Source organism: Protopterus annectens, chromosome 10.part0 (genome assembly GCF_019279795.1).
Source record: "Protopterus annectens isolate FY-2018-M chromosome 10.part0, PAN1.0, whole genome shotgun sequence".
Classification (NCBI taxonomy): domain Eukaryota; kingdom Metazoa; phylum Chordata; order Ceratodontiformes; family Protopteridae; genus Protopterus; species Protopterus annectens.
In genome coordinates, this window is record NC_056744.1 from 640,893,761 (window position 1) to 640,920,262 (window position 26,502).

At 39.4% G+C, this 26,502-nt stretch overlaps 1 protein-coding gene across 1 annotated transcript in view; it reads right to left on the bottom strand.

Moving 5' to 3' along the window:
- Positions 1 to 26,290, bottom strand: part of DIO1 (iodothyronine deiodinase 1) — a 276,560-nt gene extending 250,270 nt beyond the window's left edge. Inside the window, exon 1 of the mRNA XM_044085472.1 lies at positions 25,911 to 26,290. Coding sequence (XP_043941407.1) covers positions 25,911 to 26,241 — 331 coding nt within the window. The 5' untranslated portion in view covers positions 26,242 to 26,290. The remainder of the gene's footprint in view (positions 1 to 25,910) is intronic.
- Positions 26,291 to 26,502: the final 212 nt, after the last annotated feature.

Consider the following 26,502-nt stretch of genomic DNA (forward strand, 5'->3'; position numbering starts at 1 on the left):
GGAGAAAACAGTTTCAGTCTAGTTACAAGGGAGGCTAGAACTAAGAGAAGGGGTGAGAAAGGAAACAGAGAAAACTGGGACAAAGTGAGCTATCACTAGGAGATGGTTATAAGCAGGCAATACTACAAAAGGAGAAGAAACAGTCAGGGGAGATAGTGAAAACCATACAGCAGGTAAAGAAGGAGGAGAACCTAGGCTATTTTCAGGAAAGAAAGCAAGTTCGTAGGGTAGGAGGAGGGGAGTGGAAGTAAGTACTAGAGTAGTAAGAAATTTAAGGGTAATACAGGTCAACTAGTAATCAACAAAAGAGAGGAGACAGAGTAGGGGGAAGGCAGTATAGCAGGCAGGGGGGGTATGGCTGCTGGCGGAGACTGGTAGAAGTCTGGTAAGTGTGTCAGGAGAGGATAACCAGACAATAACAAAAGCAGCTCGTAAGAGAGAAATATATAATAAAAACATACAATATAGCTTTAGTTTGGTGTTTTCCAGATTAATGTTATCCAAAGGTATTAAGGAAACCCAGGCAGGTAGTGGTGGGTGGAAAATTGTAGTCTTGGGAGTCCAAACAGAGCTCTTCCTGGAGTTGAGAGGGGAAAAGATACCCTAAACCAGCTAAAAGGATAAATAAAAGACACAAGAACAATGTGATTATAAGGTACAAATAAAACAGTTACACTAATCTACACAGAATATTTCATTGCATGACAAGACATCTAGGTAGCAAAAAGGCACAATAAATAGGCAACTTAAAATACAGATGAGAAATATAACCTACTAATGCACAAATAAGCTGTTTAGAATCAGGTTAAATTCTCTATCTCTAAACATAAGTCAGCAGCAAGCGTTTAAGTCAATATAACAGAAAACATTCTGAGGATAAAACAAGATACCCATCACAAAATAGTAATTACACTTAAATTTGCAATATCCAATATCGCCCAGGCAGAAAAACTATCAATATCAAATCAAAATATGGTAGGCAAGTATAGTATTCACCCAAGGAATAGCACAGTCTAATAAGGCCAGAGAATTCTATCTACAAGAGTCCAGGGGAACACACGACGTTGCCAATATCTCAAAATCAAGCGTACATTAAACTCACTAAAACATGGCCACGATAGAAGTAGCAGCAAAGAAAAGCAAGTTTTATCCCTACCCACTGAGTTAAGTAACGCAAACACTACTCATATTCAAACCAAATATAGGCTAGCAAGAAACCCAAGTAAATAGCCTTACATAAAATGCGCGGGGTTTATGAAGATACACAGTACTGATTTCAGATCCCCCTAGCACGTGGTACCAGGCCAAGAACCAAGCAAATCCCAGAAAGCACAGAAGAAAGGCACCAGAACAAGTCCCTCAAGGTATTATCAAGAACATGTAAGAGACAAAGTAAACCAGCGACAGTGAATACTACTGATAAAACATGAGCAAATGTAATAAACTAGCTACACCCGTCCCCAAGCAGTAGCGACAGCAATGCTAGGATAGCTGTTAACTTTAAATACTAGTGGAGAGACACTACGCACTATAACAACAGCCTAAAGTGCCTAAAGTGGCTCGAGAAATCAGTTAAAAACTTCGACACTAAACTCCACCAACAAGGCACCAAGAAGAACAGATTAACAATTATCCAAGTGTATGAGCTCAACTTAGACAACATCGGCTATACAATATCAACAGTTCAGCGATAATCAGCAGGCACTGGAAGGTGAAATAAGTCAAATAAACACACAAGCAGCTTCCCAAGATTAAAGCCAGTTTGGTATAAGCAGCCTTAGATATACGCCAATTTAGCGGGTTAACACAAAAACTACACTTACATTAGTTTATGGCAACATGAATGCATTGTAGCGATGTATTAAATCACAAAGGTAAATGATCTAAAAACAAACTCTTACTCCCAGTACCATCACGATACCAAGACTATATAAAAAAACAATTTCCAGGAGTATATGAGGCACAACAGACACAGCCTACTCACCACCGCTCCACACAGCAGCCACGCACAAATGGGAGAGAAACAAGATGGCGCCCTAAGGGAACTACGGCTTAACACAGTTCCTAGGGCGGAAGTAGTAAGTCAGGGGGCGGGCAGAATGTTCTTTCGCGTAGGGGTTAACAGCTGTATGCGAGAAGAAGATGGGAGGAGTCCTACTTTAAGGAGACCCAGGACATCAAGAAATGGTTAGGGGGAAAAAAAAAGGAGGATAATAGATGGGCTGCTACTAAATGACTTAAAAGGCTAGTCGAAATAAGTTAGTAGGAAAAAGAGAACAAGCAGAAATGCTCTACAAACAAACACCTTGTGCGAGAGCAGAGGAGAGGAGAACAATCAGCAAGGAGATACCCAGGGGGAATAGGCTGGAAGCAAGAAGGTGGTTAGGTAAACTAGAAGCAAGGAGAATAGAGTAAAAGAAGTTTGGAGACAACAGTTTCAGTCTAGTTACAAGGGAGGCTAGAACTAAGAGAAGGGGTGAGAAAGGAAACAGAGAAAACTGGGACAAAGTGAGCTATCACTAGGAGATGGTTATAAGCAGGCAATACTACAAAAGGAGAAGAAACAGTCAGGGGAGATAGTGAAAACCATACAGCAGGTAAAGAAGGAGGAGAACCTAGGCTATTTTCAGGAAAGAAAGCAAGTTCGTAGGGTAGGAGGAGGGGAGTGGAAGTAAGTACTAGAGTAGTAAGAAATTTAAGGGTAATACAGGTCAACTAGTAATCAACAAAAGAGAGGAGACAGAGTAGGGGGAAGGCAGTATAGCAGGCAGGGGGGGGTATGGCTGCTGGCGGAGACTGGTAGAAGTCTGGTAAGTGTGTCAGGAGAGGATAACCAGACAATAACAAAAGCAGCTCGTAAGAGAGAAATATATAATAAAAACATACAATATAGCTTTAGTTTGGTGTTTTCCAGATTAATGTTATCCAAAGGTATTAAGGAAACCCAGGCAGGTAGTGGTGGGTAGGAAATTGTAGTCTTGGGTGTCCAAACAGAGCTCTTCCTGGAGTTGAGAGGGGAAAATATACCCTAAACCAGCTAAAAAGGATAAATAAAAGACACAAGAACAATGTGATTATAAGGTACAAATAAAACAGTTACACTAATCTACACAGAATATTTCATTGCATGACAAGACATCTAGGTAGCAAAAAGGCACAATAAATAGGCAACTTAAAATACAGATGAGAAATATAACCTACTAATGCACAAATAAGCTGTTTAGAATCAGGTTAAATTCTCTATCTCTAAACATAAGTCAGCAGCAAGCGTTTAAGTCAATATAACAGAAAACATTCTGAGGATAAAACAAGATACCCATCACAAAATAGTAATTACACTTAAATTTGCAATATCCAATATCGCCCAGGCAGAAAAACTATCAATATCAAATCAAAATATGGTAGGCAAGTATAGTATTCACCCAAGGAATAGCACAGTCTAATAAGGCCAGAGAATTCTATCTACAAGAGTCCAGGGGAACACACGACGTTGCCAATATCTCAAAATCAAGCGTACATTAAACTCACTAAAACATGGCCACGATAGAAGTAGCAGCAAAGAAAAGCAAGTTTTATCCCTACCCACTGAGTTAAGTAACGCAAACACTACTCATATTCAAACCAAATATAGGCTAGCAAGAAACCCAAGTAAATAGCCTTACATAAAATGCGCGGGGTTTATGAAGATACACAGTACTGATTTCAGATCCCCCTAGCACGTGGTACCAGGCCAAGAACCAAGCAAATCCCAAAAAGCACAGAGGAAAGGCAACAAAACAACAAGTAAGAGACAAAGTGTACCAGCGACAGTGAATACTACTGACAAAACATGAGCAAAATATAATAAACTAGCTACAAATAATAAACTAGCTACACCCGTCCCCAAGCAGTAGCGACAGCAATGCTAGGATAGCTGTTAACTTTAAATACTAGTGGAGAGACACTACGCACTATAACAACAGCCTAAAGTGCCTAAAGTGGCTCGAGAAATCAGTTAAAAACTTCGACACTAAACTCCACCAACAAGGATCCCAGAAGAACAGATTAACAATTATCCAAGTGTATGAGCTCAACTTAGACAACATCGGCTATACAATATCAACAGTTCAGCGATAATCAGCAGGCACTGGAAGGTGAAATAAGTCAAATAAACACACAAGCAGCTTCCCAAGATTAAAGCCAGTTTGGTATAAGCAGCCTTAGATATACGCCAATTTAGCGGGTTAACACAAAAACTACACTTACATTAGTTTATGGCAACATGAATGCATTGTAGCGATGTATTAAATCACAAAGGTAAATGATCTAAAAACAAACTCTTACTCCCAGTACCATCACGATACCAAGACTATATAAAAAAACAATTTCCAGGAGTATATGAGGCACAACAGACACAGCCTACTCACCACCGCTCCACACAGCAGCCACGCACAAATGGGAGAGAAACAAGATGGCGCCCTAAGGGAACTACGGCTTAACACAGTTCCTAGGGCGGAAGTAGTAAGTCAGGGGGCGGGCAGAATGTTCTTTCGCATAGGGGTTAACAGCTGGATGCGAAAAAAAAAGATGGGAGGAGTCCTATGATAAGGAGACCCAGGACATCTAGAAATGGTTAGGGGTAAAAAAAAGTAGGATAATAGATGGGCTGCTACTAGATGACTTAAAAGGCTAGTCGAAATAAGTTAGTAAGGAAAAGAAATCAAGCTGAAATGCTCTACAAACAAGCACCTTGTGCGAGAGCAGAGGAGAGGAGAACAATCAGCAAGGAGATACCCAGGGGGAATAGGCTGGAAGCAAGAAGGTGGTTAGGTAAACTAGAAGCAAGGAGAATAGAGTAAAAGAAGTTTGGAGACAACAGTTTCAGTCTAGTTACAAGGGAGGCTAGAACTAAGAGAAGGGGTGAGAAAGGAAACAGAGAAAACTGGGACAAAGTGAGCTATCACTAGGAGATGGTTATAAGCAGGCAATACTACAAAAGGAGAAGAAACAGTCAGGGGAGATAGTGAAAACCATACAGCAGGTAAAGAAGGAGGAGAACCTAGGCTATTTTCAGGAAAGAAAGCAAGTTCGTAGGGTAGGAGGAGGGGAGTGGAAGTAAGTACTAGAGTAGTAAGAAATTTAAGGGTAATACAGGTCAACTAGTAATCAACAAAAGAGAGGAGACAGAGTAGGGGGAAGGCAGTATAGCAGGCGGGGGGGGGGTATGGCTGCTGGCGGAGACTGGTAGAAGTCTGGTAAGTGTGTCAGGAGAGGATAACCAGACAATAACAAAAGCAGCTCGTAAGAGAGAAATATATAATAAAAACATACAATATAGCTTTAGTTTGGTGTTTTCCAGATTAATGTTATCCAAAGGTATTAAGGAAACCCAGGCAGGTAGTGGTGGGTGGAAAATTGTAGTCTTGGGAGTCCAAACAGAGCTCTTCCTGGAGTTGAGAGGGGAAAATATACCCTAAACCAGCTAAAAAGGATAAATAAAAGACACAAGAACAATGTGATTATAAGGTACAAATAAAACAGTTACACTAATCTACACAGAATATTTCATTGCATGACAAGACATCTAGGTAGCAAAAAGGCACAATAAATAGGCAACTTAAAATACAGATGAGAAATATAACCTACAAATGCACAAATAAGCAGTTTAGAATCAGGTTAAAGTCTCTTTCTCTAAACATAAGTCAGCAGCAAGAGTTTAAGTCAATATAACAGAAATCATTCTGAGGGTAAAACAAAATACCCAGCACATAATAGTGATTACACTTAAATTGCAATATTCAATATCGCCTAGGCAGAAAAACTATCAATATCAAATCATAAATATGGTAGGAAAGTAAAGTATTCACTCAAAGTATAGCACAGTCTAATAAGGCCACAGAATTCTGTCTACAAGAGTCCAGGGGAACAAACGACGTTGCCAATATTTCAAAATCAAACGTACATTAAACTCACAAAAACATGGCCACGACAGAAGTAGCAGCAAAGAAAAGCAAACTATATCCCTACCCACTGAGTTAAGTAACACAAACACTACTCATATTCAAACCAAATATGGGATAGCAAGAAACCCAAGTAAATAGCCTTACATAAAATGCGCTGGGTTTTATGAAGATACGCAGTACTGAATTTCAGATCCCCCTAGCACGTGGTACCAGGCCAAGAACCAAGCAAATCCCAAAAAGCACAGAGGAAAGGCACCAGATCAAGTCCCTCAAGGTATCAAGTAAGAGACAAAGTGTACCAGCGACAGTGAATACTACTGACAAAACATGAGCAAAATATAATAAACTAGCTACACTCGTCCCCAAGCAGTAGCGACAGCAATTCTAGGATAGCTGTTAACTTTAAATACTAGTGGAGAGACACTACGCGCTATAACAACAGCCTAAGGTGCCTAGGATAGCTGTTAACTTTAAATACTAGTGGAGAGACACTACGCGCTATAACAACAGCCTAAGGTGCCTAAAGTGGCTCGAGAAATAAGTTATAAACCTCGACACTAAACTCCACCAACAAGGATCCCAGAAGAATAGATCAACAATTATCCAAGTGTATAAGCTCAACTTAGACAACAACGGCTATACAATATCAACAGTTCAGCGATAATCAGCAAACACTGGAAGGTGAAATAAGTCAAATAAACACACAAGCAGCTTCCCAAGATTAAAACCAGTTTGGTATAAGCAGCCTTCGATATACGCCAATTTAGCGGGTTTACACAAAAACTACACTTTCATTAGTTAGTGGCAACATGAATGCATTGTAGCGATGTATTAAATCACAAAGGTAAATGATCTAAAAACAAACTCTTACTCTCAGTACCATAATGATACCAAGACTATATAACAAACAATTTCCAGGAGTATATGAGGCACAACAGACTCAGCCTACTCACCACCGCTCCACACAGCAGCCACGCACAAATGGGGGAGAAACAAGATGGCGCCCTAAGGGAACTACGCCTTAACACAGTTCCTAGGGCGGAAGTAGTAAGTCAGGGGGCGGGCAGAATGTTCTTTCGCATAGGGGTTAACAGTTATATGCGAAAAGAAGATGGGAGGAGTCCTACGATAAGGAGACCCAGGACATCAGGAACTGGTTAATGGGAAAATACAATAGTAGGAAAATAGATGGGCTGCTACTAAATGACTTAAAAGGCTAGTCAACATAAGTTAGTAGGAAAAAGAAATCAAGCAGAAATGCTCCACAAACAAACACCTTGTGCGAGAGCAGAGGAGAGGAGAACAATCAGCAAGGAGATACCCAGGGGGAATAGGCTGGAAGCAAGAAGGTGGTTAGGTAAACTAGAAGCAAGGAGAATAGAGTAAATGAAGTTTGGAGAAAACAGTTACAGTCTAGTTACAAGGGAGGCTAGAACTAAAAGAGGGGGTGAGAAAGGAAACAGAGAAAACTGGGACAAAGTGAGCTATCACTAGGAGATGGTTATAGGCAGGCAATACTACAAAAGGAGAAGAAACAGTCAGGGCAGATAGTGAAAACCATACAGCAGGTAAAGAAGGAGGAGAACCTAGGCTATTTTCAGGAAAGAAAGCAAGTTCTTAGGGTAGGAGGAGGGGAATGGAAGTAAGTACTAGAGTAGTAAGTAATTTAAGGGTAATACAGTTCAACTAGTAATCAACAAAAGAGAGGAGACAGAGTAGGGGGAAGGCAGTATAGCAGGCAAGGGGGGGGTATGGCTGCTGGCGGAGACTGGTAGAAGCCTGGTAAGTGTGTCAGGAGAGGATAACCAGACAATAACAAAAGCAGCTCGTAAGAGAGAAATATATAATAAAAACATACAATATAGCTTTAGCTTGGTGTTTTCCAGATTAATGTTATCCAAAGGTATTATGGAAACCCAGGCAGGTAGTGGTGGGTAGGAAATTGTAGTCTTGGGTGTCCAAACAGAGCTCTTCCTGGAGTTGAGAGGGGAAAATATACCCTAAACCAGAATATAGCTTTAGCTTGGTGTTTTCCAGATTAATGTTATCCAAAGGTATTAAGGAAACCCAGGCAGGTAGTGGTGGGTAGGAAATTGTAGTCTTGGGTGTCCAAACAGAGCTCTTCCTGGAGTTGAGAGGGAAAATATACCCTAAACCAGAATATAGCTTTAGCTTGGTGTTTTCCAGATTAATGTTATCCAAAGGTATTAAGGAAACCCAGGCAGGTAGTGGTGGGTAGGAAATTGTAGTCTTGGGTGTCCAAACAGAGCTCTTCCTGGAGTTGAGAGGGGAAAATATACCCTAAACCAGAATATAGCTTTAGCTTGGTGTTTTCCAGATTAATGTTATCCAAAGGTATTAAGGAAACCCAGGCAGGTAGTGGTGGGTAGGAAATTGTAGTCTTGGGTGTCCAAACAGAGCTCTTCCTGGAGTTGAGAGGGAAAATATACCCTAAACCAGAATATAGCTTTAGCTTGGTGTTTTCCAGATTAATGTTATCCAAAGGTATTAAGGAAACCCAGGCAGGTAGTGGTGGGTAGGAAATTGTAGTCTTGGGTGTCCAAACAGAGCTCTTCCTGGAGTTGAGAGGGGAAAATATACCCTAAACCAGCACCGCTCCACACAGCAGCCACATACTCTTATACTGTAAAGACTGTAACCAAGGAAAAAAAAACATGATAATGATGATTTTCATCTGAAGGAATGTGATACATCAATAACCAGGACAGCTGACTTAGCCTTCTGCTATTGTCATACTGCAAAATTCATTAAGTATATTTTTTAACTTATAGCAATGAACTGCAAAGACTACTAGACTTAGGCAGTATGGTTATACAGCAGTATGTCTATAAAATGAAGACCATTGTTAAGAAAACAGTTGATGTAATCTATATTCAAGAACAGAGAGGAAACAGTATATATTACTCAAACAGATATAGAAACTAGGTTTGAAAAAGTAGTTTATCCTGTTGCTGTAGAGCCATACATAACACATAACATGATAACACGGAAATGCTTCCTCGACTTTACAGACTTGTGGAGGCAGTGGGTGTAAGCTAATCCTTTTGTCATACTTCATTAAATGTGTGGACTGGGGAATCAGTAAGCCTACAATTACACCTTCGCCTAAACAACAAAAATGGGAGCACAAATACCAGACACACTCATAAGAGTGTAGACATCCAAAAAAGGTCACAGCATAATGTTAAAAAGACCTAAATATACAAAAGTTTAACTAAGGACACAAAGATAAGAGCCTAGATGATTTAAAGAGATATGTCAGCGTGTATCAGCATACACCTATACCAGAACAGCCTGCAAGATAATGACAAGTAGAAGGAAAGGAGTTATATAAACTTCTGCACCATGAAAGTGTTACAAAGCAGATAGAAGTATTACTGCAGCCTAAAGGTGTCACAGAGCAGGGAGTAAAAATGATTAGCAGAGCTGAGGAGAAGAAATCATTCACTAAAAGGGTTTATTCCAGGGTCTTGAAGTTAGGGAATACAGAAAATGCACAGTCTGAATAGAATTCTAAACATTATGACAAATTAAAAAAATGCAGCCTCCTTCACCATACATTCTTTTCTGGCTTCACTTGCTAATTCTATGATCTTGGGAATATCATTGCCAAAGGTAGGGGTTCAAACCCATACAGGTGTAATTTTGATGTTCTGTTATTATGTGTTCCTTTTCCCTGAAATGTGTTCTACAGTCTCATTTTCTACTAATGCTTCTATGGCATGTGTTGCTAATACCCTAGTTTAGAGCAAATTAGTGACACAGGCAGGGGTTAAATTCCATTCATGTGTGTTTCACTTTTCATGCTATCGTGTAAAATATGTTAAATTGGTTAAAACACAGGAACCTACATAAGCTTGTCAAGGTAATACTAGTTATTTCAATTTTGATATTATTTATATATTTATATTTATCAATTGTAGTAATCAATAATAAAATATATTAACAAATTTAAGGAAAATACACACAGTAAGTATTTCATTTATCATTTATATTGTATTTATAGGTTTTATAGATAGTACCTATTTCAACTCAGGTGGTTGTATTAAGTGTCCACTTTTTTGAGGGCTTACATTGTCGGTTTACAGACTTACTATTTTGAAGGAGTATATAACCTTTTATTTGATCATAAGGTGTATTGAATTTAGTATAGGTTTTAGTACATGTTTTTAGGTTAATTAATGTTTCTTGCACTTTTAATATAGATGTTAGTATTATATGTGTAGTCTAACAGTTATAGGGTTGTAATAAAAAGGTTGAATTTTTATATATACATGTATTTTTTAACATTCATGTTATTATTAACTTTTTAATATTTAATGGTTATTTCATTATTTACAATTATTAATTGCTAACTGTTTGGTAGTATAAGTTGTTACCCCATGTTGTGGGAAAACATCGCAATAGCCTATAATTGTTTTGGATTGTAGGCTACTAGCTACTTTGTAACATAAACCCTCCTTTTTAGACATTGTTACTTTAAACTAGCGTACCTAAAGGTTTATGTAATTTACGTTGAACCAGTACGTTTGTATTTAAATTCTAACTGATTTCAACTCGAGCGTTTTGTCTGATGAAGTTCGGATATTTATCTGAATGAAAAACGCTTAGTAGCGTTTAACGGCTATTTATTCTGTCAGTCTACTTTTGGTTTGGAGGCTTGGGCAAACAACCATAGTGCGAGGACAATATTTTGAAACTAGTGCTTGCTTTGGAACTTAAATTGTATTTATTCTGGCTTTTAAAACCTGCGCATTACTCTGGGGAAGGGCATCGCTAACTACAAAGTGCAGTATTTAACTGTTACTTGGTTACACCAATCAACTTTCAGGTGTGGAAACCTGCACTGACTTTCCTGGGGTACGCCAGTTCATTTCCAGGCTTGCATATTCGGAGATTGCTATTGTTTTTCCAAGTGAGTGAATATCCTTATACTTTGTGGCAAACCTAAAAGTTTTGTACTGGACTTACTTCAATTCCTGTCAGCCTGTGCTCTAAATTGGAGACTGAATTGCTACAAGCAGTGTGTGGACATTGTTCATGACTTTTAGTTTATTGTGGAAATATGCATTAATAAAACCGTGTGGATTAATTAACCTGGCCCCTAGTCCTGTGGCTGTTGGTGTCAACAATTCGTTTTTGTTACTAATATCATTGTCAAAGGCAGGGGTTCAAACCCATACAGGTGTAATTTTGATGTTCTGTGATTATGTGTTCCTTTTCCCTGAAATGTGTTCTACAGTCTCATTTTCTACTAATGCTTCTATGGCATGTGTTGCTAATACCCTAGTTTAGAGCAAATTAGTGACACAGGCAGGGGTTAAATTCCATTCATGTGTGTTTCACTTTTCATGCTATCATGTGTACATATCCCCTGACATTAAACAATCCTGTCATTTGTATGTACATTATGCCGGGGAGGTTGTCACTTTCTAACATATTTCTGGATTGTTCTGCCATGGTGGAGTTAGGAGGTTGGGACATATGGGCTCCCATCCACCCTCCAACCTGCTCATTCTGTATCTGCTGACCTTATGCTCTACCCTCTGCCTGCTTCACCTTTCCATTTCAGTATGTCCTATACTCACATTTTCAAATTATGCTATGGTCAAAAAATAGAAAGACATACCACACACATGCCAAAAATAAGCATATATTTCAAAGTAACTTTTCTGTAGTGATCAGCTGGCAGAGAGCAATGCTGATGGCTAGCAGTAATCACAGAGAATTGGCACTTAATGTACTGTGGCAAAAATGAAGGAAAATCCTTAGCACACACTAGTCAGTTATGCAAATGAGCTAAGCCTCACTGCGCATAACAATTTAAAATAAAACAATGCTACTTCCATTATTCAATCCTGACCTCCAACCAATGCATGCATGGATTATGCATGTTCTCCCTGGGTCTCTGTGGGACACCTCCCACCTCCCGAAAACATGTTGAGTGTTTCCACCTCAATCTCACTCAAGAACAGAGCTGTGACTTTAGACGGTGCCCTGCAGGGGGCAGAATTATATAGACCAACCTCATTGGGCATCATCAACTGTGGTGTGCTGTATCCCAAAGATAGGACAATATGGATCACAGACTGTGCACCTTGTCAGGGCTAGCCTCTCAACAGAATAAAAATTGTCTCTAGGTGATTTGGTAGTGTTGACTAATGTCACCACATGAGCATGGGTATCTGCTGGTGATAAGTGGGTTGGGGATCCTGCCTACTCTGACCTATGCCAGGGATCCATGCTAATGTTGGGAAGGGTGTATGTGCTCCTATTGGCCAGTGTGGGCACACCATAAAGCACAGTTGGCCAGCCAGTGTCCAATTACACAGCTTGGGTTTCATGCGATAGCTCTGTGGAGCAAAATCTGGACATAAAACCAATCAACATGCCTAACATGAGCTAAGGCAGGAGAGTGGCATTGAATCCAGATAGACAGTGATAGCTGACATAACACCTCAACCCCATGTAGAAAAAGGGGTTAAAGGGGAATGATGATGATGATTCATACTCTGCCGTTATACTGGCTGTGAGCTTTAAAATCACCTGGGGGTAGATGTATGTTGTTTTATAACTTTTCTCTCTGCAGTTTGCACATGTACTACATTTCCAAGATATATGTACTTTATGGCCCCTTCCACTCTGACTACTGCAGTGCCCTCTTTGCTAATGCACTGCTATGGAACATTAAAATGTGGAAGTCATTGGTTAAAATCTCCTAAGGACTTTTTTTGCTATCTGTCTGCACATGTGCTACATTTCCCAGATATCAGTTTTATGACCTCTTGTCCACTGAATGCTGAATTGACTTCCCTTGCCAGTAAACAGTGGATATATTAGTATGTTGACTTAATTCCTGCATTGACTCCCTTCAGGGTAACAAATAATCCTTTTTTTCTGACATTGATGATAAAATACAGGTCTACTGCTGACATTCTGAAGTTGTCAGGATTGCTGCAGGTTGATAGATTACATTATTTTATTATTTTCCACTTCTCTTGTGTATACTTCACATTCTTCAAAACTGCTGTCAAAGCACAGTCTTCATTCTGCTTTTCTGACAATTGGTCTGTTCTGCAGCTCCATTAGCACTTTATGATGTTCATCTCTGTAGATTCTGCTACTGTAGTATAACTTCTACTCTACCCTCAGACATCAGGGGCACTTTCCTTTCCATTGCCCATTTCTCTCATTCTCTCTAAACACACACACACACACACACACACACACACACACACACACACACACACACACACACACACATATATATATATATATATATATTTGTTACCTTTGATTACATCAATATTATACAACTGTGTGTGTGCACACTCTCATCCACTACTGGGGGTGCTTGTGCAGTGATATTGTTTACCACAGCTGCTTGTATTTCAGTGTGGCTACTGCATGATTTACCACAATCTAGCCATGGATTTGTACTGCTGCATAATGATAGGATCCTCATCATACCTCTCAACTGTCGACATTTTCGCAGAATGTCCACATTTTTATCTCAGATTTTTGATCTGTTTGTCAAAAAAGGGTGTTTTTCTGACAGATCATTGAGGACTGAAGTCACTAAATGGTTAAGGTGTTTGCCTTACAATCACAAGGTGCAGGGTTTGAGTCTCACAAGGGATAATTGGCTAGGCTTAAAATGTCCCACAAGGGCAGTTAGCCTAGTACTAATCTATGAACCTATGATAGACAGTTGGGTTTCATATCCTTCAGAAAATGCATAGTAATACATAATCAGGTATTCTAGCAACTTTCTAAGCTTATAAGAGCATTATTTAAAATCTGTCCTTATTTTTAGGCTTTGCCCAGATTTTTTGCAATAAGATGCTGAGGTCCTCCTGATGCACATTAACATGGCCACAAGTATATAATATGTATATGTGTGTGTGTGTGTGTGTGTGTGTGTGTGTGTGTGTGTGTGTGTGTGTGTGTGTGTGTGTGTGTGTGTGTGTGTGTGTGTGTGTGTGTGTGTGTGTATTATTTGAGTATATATATAAAAATGTATGCACATTAAAATGCAGACACTGTACAGACAATAAAATATACATACTTCATAATGAAGACACATCAAAGTACAGACTTTCAAAATAAAGACAAACACCACCTAAACCAAGAAATTAACAGCAATTATCAGTTTACATTAAAAATGCACTAACATGAAACAAACAAAAAATACCTTAAACCGTAACAATACCATGGGACATGATTCTTTTGAACAGTATAGTGTTAAGCCCCCCTACGTCACCATACTAATGTGAGCTAAACCTAACGCCAACCATGTACCTTACATAGAAAAACCCTTTCTGCAATAATATTACTACACAAAACAAGGTTAGACACACACACACCAACAAACATGCACAACACCAAAGCTATCCCTGTAACTTAACCTTACTCTTACTGTACACCACCAACATTCGCACAAATACATTCCCAGCATTAATACCAACCCACATACCTCTGGCTACATTCTGAATGCTTTTTGACCTGTCTACATTCTGATAGTGCCCTTTTCAGTCTTTACGTATATATATATATATATATATATATATATATATATATATATGTTGGAGGGGTAAGCATGCACTCATGCTATCTATTTGGGATAGATAGTCGTACTGGGCTCAGAGCCCTGGGAACAATACACAGATCAGCATTTAATATATATAAACATTTGTTGAAAAAACAGCAAAAGAGACAGCAAGTTAACAATGTATGTAACTTGCATATTGAAAATTTAAACACAGAGTGGTATTCTGAGGCATTTGTAACATGATGTAACCCAGTACTAGTTATACATACAAAGTTAAAGGAACTATGCTGTAGTACAGGAGGTTGGCCAGGGCCACGAATGGGTAACAGCAGAAACCACATCATAATATAGACAAAAATACTAGGACGACTTGAAGGACATGTGACATGGAGGTCACCTGCACATTACTATGCATGTTCACACATACACACACAGCAATATGACACACACAATGTCTGCAGTTCATAGAAGGACACCACAACACAGGGAGCTGGGAAGCTTATTACACATATGGGGAAGAAAAGGGGGAAATAGTATTATCTGAAACAGAGAAAAGCAAGAAGAGGAACACACAAAAGGATAACATCATGGTGTGATGGGTGAGGAAAGACAATGGGTCAGATTCAGTAAAGCCTACACTAAGTGTACACCATTCTGAGTGAACAGACAACACATACATAACTCACAACTTCTTTCTCCTAATTTTAGTTTTCCTGTTGATATTCTTGCAGCTTTAAATATTGACAGGATTCTTAAAGGTACCATACAGTGTAGACTACATGTACACTTAGTCTAATTTTTCTGAGTGACTAGAAAGCACAAAAAACATGATACGAATTTTAGTGAATACATATTGTGTACAATTAGCGTATACTTAGAGTAGGCTTTATTGAATCTGGACCAATATTTTTAAGACAGGAGTCCATTTTTTCTTTATCTTCTTTTTTTTTTTGTTACAAGTTTGGAAGAGGGGATTGGCACTAAGGTTCATTTAAGTGGTGAAAGGAGAAAAGGTAATAGGAAGGAGATGGGGCAAAAGACAAAGGCTAACAAGGCAGTGGTGAGACATAAGGTGGAGGAACAAGAGTTGATACATACATGCAGACAAAAGGTGGACATTCAGTGGCAGAGACAACTGGAGGATGAACAGTGGATGTGAAGGGGAACAAAAGGAATGGCAACACAGTGATGGAAGAGAGGGACTGGTATGGTAGGAGTGCCAGTCCAACCTAAAGGAAAAATCCATCTCAAAGGATGGGGCTGCAGATGGAGACACTACTGGGTGCCAATCTGGGCATTCAGCCACCAGTCTACGTCACCCTGCACCAGCTGCTACACTTCCCGTCAAGTGCTCCAGGTGTGCCCTTCTGCACCACTCTCAGAAGAGGACAGAGATTTCACCCCATTTCCTGAGAGGTGACTATGGTTGTTACCAGTGAGCCTTTCAGATCACCTTCCATGGAGTGACCTTTATCACCACACCCAGTGAGCCAGTCCTGAAAACCACTAGTCCACTAGGGGCTCAGTGGTGGTTGGGTGTGGTGGCTGCAGGGTGTGATAGCCACTGCCTCAACTCTGCTTGCACCATAGCTGACACTGTAGAAAATGAAATAGAGAAAACAGACAATATCACAGAAAGAAAAAACAAATGATAAGATCACAAAAGCATGAGAGGTATAATGCAGTGCCATATTACACAATCCCCACCAGTGACCTGTATGTACCCCGATGTCTGTTGAGCATGGTATATCTCAACTGGCAGGCCAAGGACTGAGAGCAGACATACCAGATGAAGGCAATGGAGGGCCAACTGGCATACACTGCAACCACCATGAGGTATCAAGCCAATGCTCACTCTGGCCATGACAGATGCCTCCTGCATAGTGCACAATGAAAGGAGAGTCATCTACAGCAGTCCCAACCATTCCAGGACCTGTGTCATCATCGTACATCTTGTGGAGGCCTCCACCACAGGCTGTGATATGCTCATAGCTATGCGTGACACTTTCTTGGCTCCCCTCTGATTACATTCCATATGGTCAGCCAGTCAGGGTCACAAAACACTACACCATCAATGTCATCTGGTGGTGTCCAGTGTGCAGTGCCACAGTGGGGCCAGACACATGGATATACCCATCATATACTCCACAGGGCCAAACAGTCAGTGCCATGCAATTACACACCATCACAGCTTTCTGGTGGTGAAGAGTGTGCAGTGCCATGACCAGGCTGTCTACATGGATGTGGTATTGTACACCCCAAATGGGCAACTAGTCAGAGTAATGCAGTTCCAAAGTCTCCATACCATCTAGTGGTGAAGAGTGTGCAGTACCTTCATGTGACCAACTGCATGGATGTGGCCATCAACAGGGTATGACCTTCCACCTGAACAGGCATGACTGGTGTCACATATTTTATTCTAATTTGCTATACTGTATAATGCACAGGAGTCCTCCTATCAAGATACTGTAGGGCCACATGTACTATCAAGCCAGCATTACTCATCTAGAAGTTTAACTTAGACGCCAGACAGTGTGCTACCCAATTCCATCCAACTACCCAGCCATGTGCCTGGCTACCACATCCAGCTACTATAATCTATCCATCTTTCTATCTATGTTAATGTTGCTGTTCCTTGCTACTGTGGTCCACCCTGTGGGTTGGGTAACTTTGGATGCACAACATGACTCAACAGTGTCCTGTACTGCATAGACTGGGTATACTATTATATATGCATCAATTTTATTCTTTGTTGTCTATGTCACAGCCCATAGTTGTGGAATATATGCCACTTCTTTGCCAGTGCTGCAGTACACTGCACCCAACTCAGCCTTGCATGGGGTTATTCTGCAACCGGTTCCTCCAACTCATTAACTGGGTCCTCCTCCACTGCTGCTGGCTGTAGTCTGACTGGCACTCCAGTGGTGCAGCTATGCTTTAGGTATTTACATGGAATAAGTTTGTGCAGCTTGGCACAGATAACAAATATTTTGCTGCAAGTCTCTGCAGCATAGCACAGAACACCACCCGAGGTATCTAAACAATGAAAGTAAGACTTCAGCACTCTGAATATATGATTAATCGTGTCATAAATCTGTAACAGTGTGGTGCTGTATGCCATCTCCACCATGGTCTGAAGGCTGTCGATAGTTGTCATGAGCCACAGCTCTAAGGCATATCCTGCATAAGCAATTGCACACAGTGTTGAACAACACTGACAGCAGACTGAGCCTACATCCCTATCACTGTTTTTCAGCCTGAAGGGGACAGGTGTACACTTACCAATTAGACAGCTTATGGAAAATCACTCCACAAAAAACACTGGTATAGGTCAGACATGTACCTGATGTGGGAATCATGGAAACTGTCAGAATGGCCCACAGACATACTGTAAATAATAATAAACAAACAACAACAAAGCCAGTGATACCACTTTATTCTCCTGGTACCTCGGCCTTTCGCCTTCGAGGGATAACTCACACAAAAAAACAACAGTCTTAAATACATATGTTAACTAATTAATCATCTGCTTAATCAATTAAATATTATAATGAATTACACTCCAGTGAAAATAATAATGCACACCCCAGAAATTTCAATGCATTCCAACCCCACTGAACATTAATACAATGTAAATAACATACACAGAATATATTTAATACATAGAAAAACACACTACAAAGTATAAATACACTGAAAATTCAAAGAAAATTCTAAATTCAGCCCACCAGAGAAAAGGGTTCCATAATTCAAAATGTAAGTAGTTTCCAATTGATTTAATGCAAAGCAAAAATCCCCTTCGAATCTACTGGTCGAGCCAAAATACTAAAAAACAGAGATGCCCCATTGCCATCACGTTCCTTAGAAAAATGTTCGGCAGCAGGGCTTTCCCTGCTCTGATTCCTAATATCAGCCAAGTGTTCCAACACCCTGATTCACACCATTCTTTTTGTTTGTCCTATATACCAACAGGTGTTTTCACATCCATACCCCAAAATATAAATCACCCCACAAGACTTACAATTAAATCTTTCATTCGCCACATATCTACGGCCATTAATGACATGTATTGCTTTTTTCATTCAGTGTTGCTTTATACTGTAAATAATAACCTGTGCACTCCACACACTGACACTTGGAGTGGAAGCCCTTCTGGCTGATATACTGAATGCCATAGCAACATGGTTGCATACAATTGGTCCCAGAACCTCAGGAAAAAAGGGCTATGCCACAGAATGCCCAAAGAGTTGAGGTCTCCTCTGCTGCCTGTGAAAATCATATAGGCTGTTCCATATCTTTCAGAATCACACCAAGGAACTACTGTAGGATTCATGAAGCAGACAACTATGAAACTCCAACTGTGTCTCTTGTTGAACATGGGGAAGTCATTATACTAAAACCAGGTACCTAAATTTTTCGCAAACAGATAAAACACAACAGAGATGTATAACTCAGCTCCCCTCAAATTTCTGGAATAAACTTCCCCAGCATGTTAGGTTGTGGGGCTCACTATCTTCCTTTAAACTTAAACTAGATAACTGGATGGGAATCTCTATGACCCTCCTAGAGAAATGAGTTGCAGCATGAGGGAGGGTACTGAAAAGGTATGAAAGGTCATAAGACTCGGTGGCCTTGGAATATTTATGAATCTGTAAAAGGTAAAAAGTCAGTGGGCATTCATAAACTATGAAGCTGAAACAGGATAATTTACATATTTCTCAGCCGCCTTCTTCATAGGAGGTTTGAGATATTATACAGTGAAATCTCTAGTTTGTCAGGGTCTTTTTGGATGCTTTTGCCTATGACTTTTTTTTCCGTATGACACTTTCACTTGTTTTGTTTCTGTTTCAGAAGTACTGTATTTTTAGAAAAGTCTTGGAAAACACAAAAGAAAAAAATGACTGCTCTGCTATCAATAATCAGTTGGTTAACATCTTCAAAATGATAACAGTTGTCTAGTAAACTATGTATTCTTATCTGCAAACAGTAAAAAGAGCAGCCATTATTTCTTGTTGTTTACTGACCCCAGAGAATTTGTAGAAAAGTAAGTACAGCAATTGCTGCATTACAATTTTTTAAGCAGTTGGAATGCTGAAGACTAACATTCCATTTCCTTACACAATGTAAACTATGCCCAGGTATTAATATAATTAAAACAGTACAACAAAAACGTGGTTAGAATGCTTAGACTGTCAATGTGTTTAGTGCCCATTCTAGGATATTGGAAAGATGATTGCTGTAGAAATCAGATAAAAAATATGTACAGATTGTTTACAAGTTCTGCAATGACATCTAGTTTTTTCAAAACAGGGACTCATTACAGTGGCTACCTAGTACATGACAAAAAAGCTAGTACAAGGGCGCCGGGTGCATACGGCAAGGGGGAAAGGTGAGAGCCCCTGACTTTACTAAAATCTTCAACTGTACCCTTAGCTCCTAGCTTGGCTATAAAATAGCGGTAGGTGAGCCAGGTGACCATATGTATAAGCTTGAATGATGTGCTCGAATGAGCTGAGCTGCCGTTACTTTTTTCTATTCTTATTTTTTTTTTTCATATCTAAATAGGCTGGACATACAGGCTCTAAGTGCTCTCTGTTAGGTTTGTTCCCACCAACTATGCACTATGGTTGGCTGAAACATGCAGTTGTGGCTGCACCAGAAAGTTTGCAGGAAGTGAATAATAAGCAGTCAGGAAAGCGGTAGTTTTAAAGAAAGATGGCAATATCTGTATCGTTTGGGCTTCATGCTGGATTATTTTAGTTTCAATTGACCAGTATTTCACAGAATGTCAAGATTTTTGAGAAATCAAGAGGTATGCTGGATACTCATGCCTCTCACCTGTCCCAAATAATTCTGTCTCATAATTTTGATCAATTCCTGATAAATATGGTGGTTTTCTGATGTTTGAAGTCTACACAGACATGGCTATAACTGCTGAGTGGAGGTGGGATATGCCTCTCAACTGTCCAGAATTTTACAAAATGTCCAGATTTTTGCTTCATATTTTTGGTCTGTCCCTCATAAAATTTTGTGTTTTCTGGTGGATCATTGAGGATTACAGTCAGTAAATAATGATATATATCTTTAAGAAAATGTATGCTAATTCAAAACTTGTTATTCTAATAACCTTCTAAGTTATCGCTGATTTTGGGTCTTTGTCACCCCATTATGTTTTGGCTGTGCCCCTGATTTGTGAACTAAATGGCTGAAAGATGAGTGTAGTGGGCAAGTAGTAATATAGCAGACACTGTCCACAGCAGAATACACCATTTCCATTTTTATTCACTTTTACTGCAATCAACATGGGGGGGGGGGTGCCCTGCAGCAGAAACAACTTCAAATATATTACTGTAGTTAATTTTTGATTACCGGAAGTACTTCAGCAGCAATTGTTGAATGAAAGCAAAGGAAAGTTATGGTGATTGCAGTAACCTGATTGTTGCTATAGCTTGGTGATGTTAGAACTGAGCCTAGTGTTTGAAAGCTCCAAGTTAAATTACATTTCTGTAAATGTTTGTTTCACTTTTTTCTGGCAAGGCCAGATAAAAATGTGGGTATTAGGGCAGTGATTACTTGTACTGAAGAGGTATGCTCTGCACAAGCAATCAAATTACTAGTTATGCTGTTTGAAATTTTCTGATTGCACTGCTATTCGGATATGGAAACAGATATTAAAGGTGCCTTCGGGTTTTAGGATTACAGCCATGGTTACAGTTAAGTTATTGTTAGGGTTTTTGGTTTAGTGTTAGTGTTTAGGGTTAGGGCTAGGGTCAGTTTTAGGGTTATGATCAGGGTTTTAGGGATATGGGAACTTAATAGCATTATGTGTTGTAGAAGGAGGAGCAAAATATTGGGAGGGTGGCCTAATGGTTAAGGTGTTTGCCATACAAACACAAGGAGTAGGGTTTGAGCCACACAAGGGATAATTGGCTAGGCTTAAAATGGCTCGCAAGAGCAGTTTGCTTAGTACTAATCTGTGAAATAGGGAAACACACAATATTTTGTTCCCTTTGCAGTAATTCATCTGACTGGGTGTAACTCATCTGTCCATTCACATAGACCAATTAGAAAAATAGTTATTCTGGACTGCTGTAAGCAACCAGTAAAGAGTTAATAGTAGACACTACTCACAGCATAATACAATTGTATTTATTTTTTCTTAATTTTTATAGTAATATATGAGGTGCCCTATAGCATGAAGTAGAAATATATTTGGTTGTTAATTCACCACTTTCAACAATTACACATGAGAGCTGACTGCCAGAAGTTGCTGTTTTTTTTTTTGGGGGGGGTTGAAGTCTGTAGATGAAAGCAAAAGGCAGTCATGATTATAATTATGCAAAAAAAATCATTGATGTGGTTAGCTACAGGGTTCATGCACGTATCCAAGAGCTACTGCAGTGATTGCTTCTTTCATTTTCTTTACAATCAGCCATCATAGGTATACACAGAAGGTAAATGCTTTTTTTGTGGTAAGGGGTGAAAAGGTATGCTGCACTCAGAAAGTATGGAGTTGGTATATGATCAGTGTCAAATAAAAATGATATGGCTTGTTGTGTGGATCAGTATATGTGTCTTTTAACAGCAAGCTGAAATATGTTGGTGTGACTGTTCTGCTTTTCATTTCCTCCTCAGTAAGACACTGGAAGTATTCCAAATGTGTCTAAAACTGGAATGTATATATCATTCCTTAAAGGAAGATGATGTATGACAGCAAACATTAAAAGGATCACTTCTGAATGACTGATATAGCTTGTTGAGTATCTGTCAAAGACCTACATGGCCATTATACTTATGTGTTTTTTTTTCAAAATCAAAGGTAGTGTATCCACTTCTTTATAGGTTCATAGGTAGGTACTAGGCTATCGGCCCTGGGGCCTATACAAGCCCAGCCAAAAAGGTACCCTGGATTTTGCCACCCAAGAAAATTATTTTCCTGTGCCACTGTTGAGCAGAGCCACAGAGGTGATCCCCGGGGTGAATTTTCTATTTCCCATCCAATCAACAAGATTTTTCTTGAAGAGTGCTAATGAGGAGCTTTGTTTGATATAGGCGGGTAGTTTGTTCCAGAGTATGGGAAGTCTCTGGGACCGGAATCTATCCCTCCAGCATGTTCTGTTTATTGTGGTGAGAAGGTTTAGGTCCCTAGAGCGTGTAGCTCGGAGGGATTGGGATTTCTTTAAGTGGAGCATGTCCAACAGCTCTGGGTTTGACATAGCTTTGTATGTTAGGCAGAGATCACCTCTGAGTAGGCAATATGCGACGGAGTAAAGCTGGAGTTTTTTGAGACGGTCTGCATAGGGCATCTGTTTGAGGCTAGTAATCTTCTTTGTGAGGTTATGCTGGAATAACTGAATCTTAAAACTTTATCATAGAATTTAATGAGATTTGTACATTCAAAATCCTTGAATTCTGAAATATTGGGATCTTCAGGTTTAGAGGGTCTAATGGTGAAGGTCAATTGTTTACAATCTGACTTAGCCTGAGTCAGATGCCAGTACATTTACCCAAATCATAATTATATAAGCTGCAAAATAGACACTTATCCTTGATCAAACGGAGCCCGGAACCACAGTATTGATGAGCAAGTAACAATGCCACTATAAGAATAAGTATCCATTAAGATTCTGAATAATATTCTACTCCTATTGAGTAGTTTTCAACATATTGCTGTTTTGTCACCCTATTCCAGTATTTTTGAAGGTAAATAAAGTATTCAGTAGTTGTCTGAGTGGTTGGATAAGATTAAAGTCATTCCAACTACTGCCATGGCTTTGCTGGGGTCAGCTGTCATTATGAATTTTATAAAAAAAAAACATCAAGTAGAACTGTGATCATGGTATTTTTTCTGTTACTGCATTGTTTGATTATTCAAAGCTTGTCTTGTTTTTATGTGTGGAAGTGTTTACATGCAAGTTTGCAGCACATTTTACTATTGCTTTCTACAGGTAAAATGCTAGTAGAACTAAAGATTTCTAATACAAATTTAACTAGCAAATGTCTGAGACTGTGTGTGTGTGTGTGTGTGTGTGTGTGTGTGTGTGTGTGTGTGTGTGTGTGTGTGTGTGTGTGTGTTCTTTTAATTAAACTCAGAACCTATGTTTATTGTCCTCAGTATAATAGTTCAAGCCAGACAAAGCAGAAGAATGGACTCCATAACTTCAGTCTATTTCTGACTATAGTCCTGATGTCCCACTATACACTTTGTTATGAATTTGGCAATAGACACTGTATATAGATTGGCTATTTCTAAATATAAAGTGTACAGTGAGCTGCCAGGACTATGGCCAAAAATACAATGAAATTACGGAGCCTCATCGCAATTACCATCAGTCTTGCATTACTCCAGAAGGGTATTCCATACCTCTCAAGTGTCCAGATTTTTTGCAGAATATCCAGATTTTTTCTTCATATTTTTCCCTGTTCCTCACAAAATGTATGGTTTTATGGCAAACCACTGAGGACTGAAGTCAATAAATAATGACACAGATTTGAGTTTCAGACTGAAAGTATCCTTAGTGCATGCTAACACAAATCCTGTTATTTAATCAACTTTCTAAGTTTATAAGAGCAATATTTAAAATCTGTCCTTTGGGGGGCCTTTGTATCCCATTATTTTACCTCTATCTGCATTTCTTGTCCTAGGAAGTTGAGAGGTTTGTAATTTTACTAATGTATCTCCTCCATTTAAGCTTTAGTCTTCCAAGTTCATGGTACACAGGCCATCATTTGAACAGTATACTCAGACCATGCATTCAGGTGAAAGTATGTCTCTCACTGAGACTTGGAACAGTGTAAAGTACTGCAGTAATTTTATTTTATAATTTTTCATGAGCTTTTTGTGGAATTGTTCTTAATGCAGCTCCAGTTCACAGTATAAGCAGCTCATGTTATGTCTATGCATCTTTTATCATATTAAACAATGCCCTTTTAGATCACTGAGTGCCACTCTGTTCTCCACCCCACCTCCTTTCAGAATCTTCCAGCAGCCCTGGACTACTAATGCAAAGACAGCTAAATGTAAGCTAGGACTGACACCTTTTCAAATGTCCAAAGTGGGACATGTTTTGTAGAAACATGAGATTTTGCAGGACAAACCATACCCACAACCAGTGTAAAGGACAAAAGCTTATTCTCACAGCATTTTACCTGATTATGCTGTTTCATATACTATTTAGGTGTTTCAGACACAAAATAATTGTTTATCCAACTATTAAAAACACCTTAAGAATTTTTTTTCTAAAAAATCTCAGGGCATTTGGCATTTTTCAGATTTTTTTCTTCGCAGGACCCAAGTCACCCAACTACCCAAATTAGGACTGCCCTGCATAAAAATGGATAGATGGCAACCCTAGTAAAGCAGACTGTCCTAACTGTACATCTAGATTTTGCAGGTACTTAAATGGCAGCTTTAAGTGCCCATAGGTTATAAAATGTTGCTATATTACATAGGGTTGTCACTTTTTCAAATGCACAAAGTGGGACAATTGTGGCACAAACATCAGATTTTTCAGATCAAAACATAACCATGGCCAGTGCAAGGGACAGAACCAGACTTTTTTCTCTAAATAAAAGCTTATTCTTGTAGCATTTTAGTTGCTTATTCTGTTTCATACATCATGTATGTGGTTCAGATACAGAATAACTGTTTTATGCAACTATTACATAAAATATAGGAAATATTTTTGCTCTAAAATCTCAGGGCATTTCCCATTTTTACAAATGTTTTGCAGGACACAACTGTGGGACAGGTGACAACCCTAATATTACACAGACTTTCAAAAATGTTAGCCTCTGCACGACAAAAGTGTATCTGTTAAACGGCTATGTACTGCCGCGTCCTTCACTACAAAACGCAGGCGAATTTCTACGAGGCATCACTTTTGGGTTAACATTCTTCTCTTTCAAAGAGACGATTAAAACATATACTAAGAGCATTAAAAAAATCAAAGGTGCCCATCCTTTTAAACGTGGGGCAGTCACCCCTTACCATCCCCAACCTGCTGCATTTATTAAAAATAAAAGTACGGACAGGGCTTGGGTTGCCAACTATTCAAACGCCCAAAGTGGGACATTTTTGGTACAAACGTCAGATTTTGCATGCCAAAACATACCCATGGCCAGTACAAAGGACAGAACTTCACTTTTTTGCCTAAAAAAATTATTCTTGTAGCATTTTAGTTGCTTATTCTGTTTTTTTATAGCATTTAAGTGTTTCAGATACAGAATAACTGTTTTATGCAACGCATAATTTTGCCCTAAAATCTCAGGACATTTGCCATTTTTACAGTTTTTTTTGCAGGACACAACTGCCCAAAGAGGGACTGTCCCTCCGAGGGACTCCCTCGCAAAGTGGGACAGGTGGTAACCCTAGACAGGGCATTTTATTTTCTCACCTTTGACAAAATCCAGGACGTGACACTTCCTACCCTGCAAATCGATAACTGGCGTGTTGGGTGCCCGCTTTCCAACGTGAGCTTCATCTTCCAGCCGCCGCCAAGCTGTACGGAGCACCGCTTTCAAATATCTGAGACTAAAGAAGGTTGGTACCCAGTCCTCACAAACGAACCGGGGGTTCTGCGTCATCGTAATACGATGGCCCATCTTCAGCAGCAGCTTTTTAGCAAGTGTTGGGAACAGTATCTGCAATGCTTTACCAACAACCGTCAAAAGGCACAAGAACGTGGAAATAAACACAAATTTTACATATGCAATTAGCTTAGCCATTTTCCCGATTGAAATGCGCCTTCCTTGCGTAACACCTGCACTTTAAACCGAGAACTACACTGGCACTCATTACGTTTTGGTATTCCCTTTGTGGTGTCTGCGGGTCAAAGTCCCACCCCGCTCCTTCCTCAAGAGGAGTTACGAACCCGATAGTGGTGGAAAATACTAAATGATTATCTATCTCAAAAGAAAAAGCAGCGGTTGAGTCATGCCAGCTATATAAACTGCGTTTTCCTTCCGTTTATATGGATGTTCAAGTTA